Genomic DNA, 11,342 nt, shown 5'->3' on the forward strand with positions numbered 1-11,342 from the left:
GACGAGATTGTTTTGCCAGTTTCCCTGCCGGCTATAAGGACAACGCCATGTTTGTTAACGATTTGCACATGTTTTGTGTCAAACCGGTGTTATCAGTGTCTTGACAGCCAAAAACTTGTAGAAAAATAGAACGTGTTCTAACTTTCTTGCAAGGAATTATCTTCTTGGATGTCACATAATTTCTCTTTAAAACTCATTCAAGTAGGGTGTCTACACTATCCAATACAAGAGAATATGATACTTGCATTCAAGACTTGGATAGTGTAGACGGGCTTATAATTATTATAATATATATATTAGAATTATAAAACCACATCGCTTTTTCAAAACTTATGAAAGCTCGCCGATGATTGGCTGTATGAAAGGTCACCAGAAATGATTTCGTATGTGGTCACGGTTACATCTAAAAGCGGAACGTTATTTATGGCTGATTTTAATTAGATTGTGTACATACATTAGCCTATTTACACCATGACAAGATTATTTATAATATATTGCATCTAATCGTTGTGTCAGTGCTTGGGACGTGCGCAGTAGCTAGTCTATCTAGCCTCCAACATTTAAGCCAGTCTTTAAGTTGTATTTAAATAAATGTCCTGTTTTTTAATGTAATGCTTCACGGTTCCAAAAGACTCACGTTAGTAATACAATTGTCACGTGTCTTTAATGTTTTTATTGGACGCTCCAAGAAAGTGTTCTAAACGCCAAATTCAAATCAGAAAGTAAACATATAAGCGCGACACGCACGCATCATGATAAAATATGAGCCGTGTCACGACAAAACCAACATAATGGGTTTGCGACCAGCATGGATCCAGACCAGCCTGCGCATCCACGCAGTCTGATCAGGATCCATGCTGTTCGCTATCAGTTTCTTTACTTGTTATAGGGTTTGTAAGTGAACAGCATGGATCCTGATCAGACTGCGCGGATGCGCAGGCTGGTCTGGATCCATGCTGGTCGCAAACCCATTATGTTGGTTTTGTCGTGACACGGCTCAATTATAATTTTTAAGTTTTAAGATGTTTGTTCAGCACTACACTTCGCCTGTCAGCTCATCTTTGTTAAATGCATCATTAGTATAGAAACAGTTTAACCGGCTATTCCTGTCGTCCGCTTTTTTCCTGAATGAAATTAAAATAATGATTTTGAATATTTTTAGATAGGCTTTATTGTCCCCCCCCCCCCCCCCCCTACCCCTACCTTATAAAATATCACGGAATTGCTCACATACATCTTTCTTTCACAAAGCTGTGCTTTAGTTGTTGTTGTTGTTATTGTTTTGTCCAACACAGACTGAGCATGCGCGAGAAAATACAAACATTCAGGGAATTGAGACAATGGGAGGTCTATATTAATACATATGTCAAAATAACAAAAAAATCTGTCTTTAGAATATTTAAATAAGTAAAAAATTTTCCATCTATTCTAACTGGAATTATTCAAAATAAGAAGCCCTTAATGTTTTACTTTTCCTTAAATTTTCAGTTAACTATTGCATAAACTTGAAAAAAGTTCAAAATCATATGAAACTAGTCAAATGTGTTTGTCCAAAGATTAATTACAAGAAAATTTTAGTTTTTTAAATAATTGTTATTTTATTCGACAATTATTTCGCCTGTATAACTTTTTGTTTTTTTATTTTACTCTACAAGTTCACGTCTAATTACTATTATTGAAACACTTAAAAATAAAAATCTTATAATATTACAATCTTACATCCATTACAAATCATCTAAAAATGTACAGTGCCCTCCTCTTTAGGAAAATGTTATAACCATGTCTATAAGGGTTACGTGGGAACTGTTTAAAATTATACAGTGCCTGGAGATAATTATAATGATAATAATTATAAAAGTTTTCTCGCAGTCACGATTTAATATAAAACGAAACAATAAAACACATCTCGTATGTTAAATTGTCTTTCCAAAAGATCTCACGAGTCCCGTCCGTGCTGTCGTTCTTTAGATTAGATGATACAATTGTAAATACTAACTTTCCAAATTGGACAGCGTCAAACACAGTTTCCGGAAGTGCTTTTCCATTGGTTTCCGGGAGAAGAAGTGACGTCATACCAGCTATGACAGAACAAGCTCCAAATATAACCTGCGGCAAAACCTCCCCGAATGAACCATGTACATACTTTCCCTGAAATTAAAAAAAAAAGATATTTAAAAGATTTGTTTTATTATTTTTTTTATAAGGGGATATAAATATCAGGAATATCAGAGTCACATAAAGGAAAAGATATACGGAACTAAGTTTTCCACAAGAAAAAGGTGAAAATGTTTTATTTTAACAAAATATGGAAATAAAACAAAATTAACAAATTTGCATTACATAGGGAATGTAGTGTATGCTGCAAATTTGGAGCCTGATTAATATGTATATTTCATACAATAAGTCATAGCGTTTATGTCGGAGTAAAACGGTGTTCCGTAAGTGTCATCACCTATGAAAGAAGAAATTTGAAACGCGAAAAAATCGAAAACGCGAAGGGACGTTATCGATGACGAAAACACGAAGAGAACATGCAAAAACACGAAACCGCGAAGAGACGGCGACGAAAATGCGAAGACACGATGACGAAAATGCTATAATTATAGACTTCAATTTGTCGAGTTATCGTCATCATGTCTTCGCGTTTTCGTCATCCTCTGTTCGCGTTTTCCCGTTTTCGTACTTTCGTGTTTTCGTCCCTTCGTCATTTCGCCATCGCCCCTTCGTGTTTCCGACTTTTGAGTTTCAATTTTTTATTCGTAGGCGATGACCGTAACGGAACACCGTACAGAAACCTGAAAAAAATGTTTAGTTACAAAACGTTCCAACATTATTAATTTTCTTAACTTTATTTCTTGTCAGAAAAATAAATATAAACTATTAATAGGGCTGTATATTAATGGTGTTAAGGAAATCTAGTCATTTATTAATAAAAAAAATGTGCAGTTGTACAACACCATGGTGTGCTTTATTTTATTTCTATTTCTCACCCAATTTGTTATTTGTTTCAATATTTATCCTGATGCCGAAACATTGATAAGCAAAAGCAATTAATTTATAGTCACGTGATTGTTCTATCCTAAATTTATCTCTCACCCAGGAATATATAAAAATCTGACTTCTATTATGTCCTAAGTGAACTTAAAATTTCTATGAAATTCACCTAAATGAAGAAATTATGTAAAAAAGCATTCTACCTGTTTTTCTCATTTTTACCTTATCAAGTAATGACTTATGTCAGGAGTGATTTTTTTTTACTGAAATATATGAAGTTGGCACGTCATATGTCATCAGGCCCTGTGTTCACAAACAAATTAGCTGCGTCATGACAAAACCAACATAGTGTGTTAGCGACCAGCATGGATCCAGACCAGCCTGCGCATCCGCGCAGTCTGATCATGATCCATGCTGTTCGCTTACAAACCCTATATCAAGTAGAGAAACTGACAGCGAACAGCATGGATCCTAATTAGACTGCGCGGATGCGCAGGCTGTTCTGGATCTATGCTGGTCGCAAACCCATTATGTTGATTTTGTCATGACGCGGCTCAAATGATCCTGATATTAATCATTCAGACAAAGATAAAGCGTACCAAGTCAGAGATATATGGTGAAGTCATGCTTCCTGCAAAGCCAACTACACTGCTCGTACCGATTCCAGAGTTTCGAACCTTTGTCGGAAATAGTTCTGCTGACCAAACATAGATGATAGAATGCGAGGCAGTAATTCCAAACTTACCGATATAAGACAAAACCAACGTGATCCAATATAACGCTGAAACAAATGGTACACAGATAAGTACTAGTACTAAGCGAATTGCCACACAAAAAAAAAAAACAATATAAACTTAGCAAAAATATAGGTTTAATTTTTAGGTAGTTCATATATATCCATTAAATTAAAAACTTTTCAAAAGTTTTGCTTAAAAGAGTGTACATAATAATATAATGATAAACAAGCAAATAAGTTGAATTTATATCCCCCGCCGAGTACTGGTTATTACTTACACAACAACTGAAGACATATGGCTTTATTTATATATTTTTATCATGGCGTAAACAGTAATAATCTTTGCACATGATAAACATTCAGTGCAATAACAGAGCCATAACTCCGTATAAAATAGTATTTATCAGGTCATGCCATTGAGATGTAAATTGTCTTTTTGTATCTATCGTTCCCATAAGGTTTTGTTGAAATCAATACAGCAGTTGCATAATTAATCAAGGGCCATAACTCTGAGTTGAAGTGTCAGACCGGAACAAGGCGACGATATGCGCATCTCCTCTTGGTATTGAAAGTTCCACTTAAAGTTTCGTTGAATTCCAGCCAGTAGTTACAGAGAAGAAGCGCGGAAACGATTATTGCTCTATATGGATACTGCATAACTAATCAAGGGCCATAACTCGGAGTTGAAAGATCTCACCGGAACAAGCCGACTATATGCACATCTCCTCTTGGTATTGAAGCTTCCCATTAAGTTACGCTGAATTCGAGCCAGTATTTGCAGAGAAGTAGCGCGGAAACGATTTTTGCTCTATATGCATAATGCATAACTAATCAAGGGCCATAACCCTGAGTTGAAGGGTCTGACCGGAACAAGGCGACGATATGCGCATCTCCTCTTGATATTGAGGGTTATCATAAAGATTCGTTGAATTCCAGCCAGTAGTTGCAGAGAAGTAGCGCTGAAACGATTTTTGCTCTATATGCATAGCTAACCAAGGGCCATAACTCCGAGATAAAAGGTCTGACTGGAACAAGCCGACAATATGCGCATCTCCTCTTAATATTGATGATTCTCATAAAGTTTTGTTGAATTCCAGCCAGTAGTTGTAGAGAACTAGCGCGGAAACGAAAATTCGGACGGACGGATGAAAGGACGTTCTAACGGGACAGTAATTATGTGGCTACTCTATTGTTCTCTCTATTGTTCTTTTTAGGCACACAAAAGAAAATAGCCACATAAAAGCATTACCGAATGAATGACATCAAAGAGAAAGAACAGTTACCTATTGTCCCTCTAGCCACATTATTACTGTCCACTGAGAGCGGAAGGACGGACGATGGACGGACGAACAACGCCAAAACAATACCCCCTTCCGATTGCATATGCGGGGGATAATTATGTATGAACCCTCAATATGTCCAAATATTATCATTGCTCTTGAAATTATGTACATTCAGCTAGCAACCATATTAAGTGTTACATGGCTAGCATAAAGATGCTTTTCTGATGTAATTAGTCAAATTTTAGCCATTAAATTTCTAACAATACTTAAAACCATGAAACAAAATGAAATGAAAAGAAAAATACTTACATTTGTCAAAAAACAACATGACAAACACTGATAGAATACAGGCTCCGCCACAGAAGAACAATGTTCCTACCAGAAGGCGTTTTCGGCCTGTTTTGTTGAGCAAAAGGAAACAGAACGTGTATGCTAACATTTCCATGCTGCTGATTATCGCAAAATTCACAAATAAATCTCCATCCATATTCCCAACATTTAAGCTGATTCCAAAGTTAACCATAATGATAACAAACCTGAACGAAAACACCAGAAATGAGATTTAGATTATTCACCATTGCTATCCCGGTGAATTGAAGCTTGAAGTTTAATATGCTTAGACAAAATATAATATTGAGTTTTTAAATATGAATTTTTAATAAAATTGGCTCTGGAAAATTACTAAAATATTGCAAACATGAATGTGCCCTAGATTAAAACACCTTGTCACGTATTTCTTTTACAAAGAGTCACCAATTCATGTTTATTGCATAATTAAAAACGTTCGGACACAAGACTCTTCATATGTACCAAGAATAATTCGTAAGCATATTTATGTAAATCATCTTGAATAGAAACTACAAAATTTTCAATGAGTCATTGCTCTTGAAAATGTTTTCATAAAAATATGGCTTACCAGTTCAAGTAAATGAGGAGGGTTCTTATCAACAAGTTAGGTATAGTGCACATTTTGAGAACACTCTCAGGTTCAATGTCATCTTTGGTATTTTTACTTGAAGAAGTATCAGTAAGTGCTTTTTTACCATTAATGGTTTCCCATTTCAGAATAACAGCATTGGCCTCGATAAACCGACCTTTTGACTTCAACCATCTTGGCGATTCTGGTATTATCCTGAGACAAAATAAAAAAGTATATTTCAGAAATACTCAGACGTGATAAACCATGCTTAAGCCTTAATATAGAAATATTAATTCAGCAAATGTACCTGCTAATAACTTTACACGTGAATTACCCTTTCTTTGCTTCGAGGGATCACTATTATACCGAGGGTGATTTTTCAAAAACAATTAGATGCCATGCATGCGTTTTTTCAAAGAGTATATTTTTAAATAAGAAGGCATGTATTCGATAGAATAGTTGTTTGTATCTTTATGAAATCGCGTCAAAGTTCATTCACTTGAAAGATCATGGGGGCATAAACAGATGCTTATTTAAACAAAATCTTGGCTGAATCAGGGCCTATTTTGCCTATCATTCATTGACTATGAATTTAATGCACTGCCATGATTCTTTTTTATACTAACCATAAACACACAAAGAGAAGCACCGTCAGTGAAGCCATGACTAGAAGGATCATGTCCCAGCTGCGTGTGACGAAGGCAAGAAAACACAAGATGTATAGTCCTACACACCATGCCATATCTAGCATGTAGCTAGCCGCAACTCGCTTTGATGGAATCACAAGTTCCATTCCTACAATAAAGTAACAAGATCATAAATCGGAATATTTTTCGGTCGTAGACTGTTTATTTCGCTTTAACTTCCGGTAGATATTCAGGCTATTCGCAATCATTTTCCAGGTAATTTTCAGACAAGTAATCCTATGCACAAAGTTCTTCTTTTCATTAACCGTGGTCAATGAAAACTAAAACAATCTGATGATTGTCAAATTATTCTCAAATCTTAAATAAATTACAAATTTTGAGAGAAAAAATATTTACATTGTTTCACATACCTAAAACAAACGACGAGCTGTACATTCCTGTACATGAAACTCCAATGATAAACCTCATGGCAACGAAAAAGATGTAATCCGTAGCGAAAGCAGATCCAAACGCACCGCCTACATGCATTAATGTACTAATAATCAATACTTTCTTCCGACCGAACCTGAAGGTGTAAAACCGAAAGATAAAATGCTAAGTTGCAATATCACAAAAATCTACTTTATTGGTTTCTGTTATACACTGTAACACATGTGAATGTAAATTGTTTACCCTCAAGCTGCTGTATTACTTATCAGTACATCTTCCAATTTAAGAAATTTTAGGGATATCTAATTGGTAATTATAATTTACTAGGTCTAGCATTTAACCAACTGGATACAGAATTGATCGGTTATACAAGACACTGACTATGATTTTGAATAGAACTTAGACATTGGTTGTCGCTAACACAAAACAAATGTAACGCAAGAACCCAGTAGACCACAACTTAACAAACAATTGTTCTAACCTCAGACCACATGTTCACTGAGAAAATATCAGGATCAAGATTTTATTTCATTGCTTTACGATTCTAAAATTGATTGGTATTTTGCTAAAATTAAATGGTACATAAACAAAATGTAAAAAAATGCTCATTTGCAAAGAAACAATCCTAATTAGAGATAAAATAATATTAGATTTATTTTATCATGCTATTTCAAGTCCATTTTTTCAAGATGATATTTAATATTTAATCTATGAGAATAAACAATGGAAAATATTTGAGTTTTTAAATTTTATCCTGATCTTGATCCTTAAATCTTTGTTAACTTACCTATCGGACAAAAGCCCTAAAACTAAAGCACCTGTCATCTTACCACTGAAGTAGATCATGTTGGCGTTTGCTCGGGCTATCACCCTCTTGCACACAAGATTTGCCTTGAAAAACAAATGTATATCCATATTAATAAAGCATTAAGCCAAGTGGAGGTGTCATTAACTAGTATTAATTAAAATTCACAATTTCTTTTCAAGATATTCAGTTTTTAGTTAGATCTTCTTTTTTAGAATTCCAAATTCTGTCTATAAAGTAGAAGATGATAAACATGTTTGCGACAGACATACCCAAAGGCATGTATACACCAGCAAACTGCGTACATAGAAACAGTTTTGTTATGATTTGCCTGTTTGTTTTAAAAAAGTCACCCTTGCTTTACTGATGAAAGACAAAAACTGGTACCCCTTCGTACATTTTTTGTCAGACACAAGCGGGTCGCTGAGAAGAAGCACCGAAGATAGCTGAATAGCTTTATGATATGAACGAATCCAAAGTTTTTGACGAGATTCGGAGCAACACACTTGTTTTGTATTTTTTCATTTGATGTCACTTAGGGAAGATTACCATGTCAAAAAACTATCACTAGCGCATTCTGTTTGAATGTTTTGGTTTAGCAGGACTCAGCTGAAATTGAATGACTGCTAAAAAGATCAAACAAAAAAAGAAGATATTTCTGCTTAACAACATGTAACAACCATTACATAAAATGCCTTTATTCAGTGCTTACAGCGCTTTGATTATACCTGTGTAATAAAGGTGTCCTTTAAAACACTGCTGTCGTACACCCATTTGTTGCACTGCTCTGTACTTGTATTTGAAGGCGGCATATTCAAAGCTGAGTATGATGTATTTAAAGAAGTTTTGTATATTTCACATTGTGAATATGCGGACATATCATCCCCTTCAACAACCATCGGTATGGTCTTGTTAACAAATACCTCGTGACGTCTCCCCTGCGTTTCGAATGTATCATTTGTAAAGAAAGGAATACTGCATCTGGTGTAAAAAAAAATATGATATCGAAATACAAAAACAATATCTTAATTTGTGATAATTATGATTTCAAGATTGAATCCCTCGTTTAAAAATCCTCTATGTTATAATTGAGTTTGTTACCACAAATTCATTTTACATCAATTACATTTTTTTAGATTTTTTATTTTTATGTTCTGTTTCGTTTCTGTTTTTCTTCTTTTTTTGTAGAGAACACTTAGCACAAAAAAAAAAAAATTTTCTTGTTTACAAAATGTATAAACTTTAAATATAAACAATAATTTTAAACCATGATGGACAATAAAAGTTGAGTTGCAAATCATAAACGAAGTAGCACTTAGACTTCCATACAACATACTAAATCACTATAATTGGAATAATTGCCAAGGAAGAAAGGAAGGAGCTGGTTCCAATAAGTAATTATTTGGAAACCATAAATTAAAAGGTTTTGAGGAATAAAAATAACATCATTTCTTGGACATAATGGGCCTTTAATGATATTAACCAAAAGGTTTTGATGAATTCATTTTATTTTCATTGCACATTTTGTGTCAAGTATTAGTTTAAATATCATGGCTGTTTTGAAGATAAAGTACTCTTACAATATTTATATGAGTATCATTAATTTGACGATGAAATCTCCATGTAAAATTTTTACATAGTGCACACACATTTCACACTTTCTATCATTTATTCGCGTAACATATATACATGCGTTTACATAATTCATTTCAGATATAAAATGTTGCACATAAATAATGTCTTTCAGTTTATGATCCTTCTGTCTTTTTTATGGTGGCTGATTTGGAACACTTTTGTGCGTCAAGTTGTCGCTAACGAGCACGATATAGCGCCAAACGGCCCGTTGTCGCACTGTCGTTTTGTCTGCTTGCCGCTAATGATGAACTCCATACGGCGCCGACAACGCGCCGCAAGACAACTCCTTCGCTAGCGACAGGATGACAAGACGACAGTGCGACAACGCGCCGTTTGGTCCGTTTCGCTGGCGACAAGAAGGAAAGGCGATACCGATATAGGCTGTGTTGTCTCTATCGACAGCGCAACGCGTAAAGGGTACCAAATCAGCCACCATACTTTTTTTTCATTTCAAGCAACAATTTCTTACGGAAGCCCCGGACATTTAATACTCCGAAGGCACTTTATAACGTTGATTGTATTGCATACTTTTATAACAGCAGATACTTAATTTTTTCTAATCTCTTTATTTGTGAAATGCACTTATTTCTAGTGAGGAAAAACATAAATTAAATGTGAAAACAGTTGCGTCGCGTGCGTTTGCACTATGAAACCACCATCGTTTGAACATAGTACGTATGTCGGACCGTATATGGCACAGACCGAATATGGCACACGTGTGACATATTCGGTTCGAATTTGTCACACGTGTGACATTTTACGTATGTACTGTACTATGTTTACAGTTTTGTGTGTGACTCAACTCACCCAGATCACCCGATGTTTAATTGTATAAATTAAAGATATCCTAACAGCTAACTTTTTATAGTACATTGGGTTCCCTTTCATAGTTCTCAGGATCATCTGCAAAGCTCTTTAGCAGAATATGAGGGAATAAAATAGAGAATATTTTTCTGAAATTTTCATATGACAAATGAAGAAGCATGTTTTTCTTTAAAAAATAAATTTCGTGAAATTTCGTAAATATCATGCTATTTTTTTTTTTCGTAGAAACAATTGTTTACCATTGTTTACATACTTTAGAGCACATATAAGCTGTCAACACAGGGTACATATTGAATCAATAAATATAATACATTTAAACTATATTTTTGTTGTTGTTTATATTTTGCTAAATTTATGACAAATTATTTCCCAGTCAGCGTTATTTTTCTTTTCAGTTATAAGCACAAAACATGCATTTAAGCTGGCATTGAAATATTACAAAACACATTTTAAGAATAAAAGTTGTTGCATAACGTGGCTTCGACGATGTTTTTAAATAGTTCAGTTCATTTTAATTACTATATATCTATAAGCAGAGAAACGGTTTTGAAAATAGCTATTTATATCATTTTCCGTGCCAATTTATAAGTCTGTATCATTTAAAGTTAATCAACGAAATGCATTCATTTTGTTGTTTTCTTTTATGATAAAACTTTTCTTTTATTGGAATCACTTATGCATTACATACGCATACTTTAATAAGTAAGTTCAATTTTTATTTAAAATTAATTAAGGTTAATAATTCAAGTAATTAGCAACGTATTTCAGAGAGTAAAGGAAGGCGGACTTTTTTTTATAGAGTTCCTGTTGTTAAAGTGAATTGGTCTATAATGGAAGAACTGTCATACAATAAATAATGAAGTTGGAAATATCTGGTATCAGACATACCTTAATATATTATAATAAATATTGTTGGCAAGTGTGAGATACATGAGTCGATATTAAATGTATCTATATAGTAGATAATGAAATGTTCAAGAACAAAATATCATTATACATGATATGAACGACATAACTAAATGTCATAGAATTTTTAACTTTTTTCAAGAAATTATTTGTAGCAATATCC

General features: G+C 34.1%; 1 protein-coding gene across 1 annotated transcript; it reads right to left on the reverse strand.

The window, feature by feature from the left end:
- Positions 1-332: 332 nt before the first annotated feature.
- Positions 333-10,965, reverse strand: LOC132733450 (organic cation transporter protein-like). Its single transcript, XM_060720093.1, has 10 exons — positions 10,962-10,965; positions 8,542-8,837; positions 7,796-7,899; positions 6,990-7,144; positions 6,559-6,727; positions 5,930-6,145; positions 5,323-5,549; positions 3,594-3,775; positions 1,997-2,148; positions 333-1,124 (listed from the first exon to the last, which is right to left on the reverse strand). The coding sequence occupies exons 1-10, from the start codon at positions 10,963-10,965 to the stop codon at positions 1,037-1,039; spliced, it is 1,593 nt and encodes a 530-aa protein (XP_060576076.1). The 3' UTR covers positions 333-1,036.
- Positions 10,966-11,342: the final 377 nt, after the last annotated feature.

Source organism: Ruditapes philippinarum, unplaced genomic scaffold (genome assembly GCF_026571515.1).
Source record: "Ruditapes philippinarum isolate M1 unplaced genomic scaffold, ASM2657151v2 ctg11126_1_1_1_1, whole genome shotgun sequence".
Taxonomy (NCBI): domain Eukaryota; kingdom Metazoa; phylum Mollusca; class Bivalvia; order Venerida; family Veneridae; genus Ruditapes; species Ruditapes philippinarum.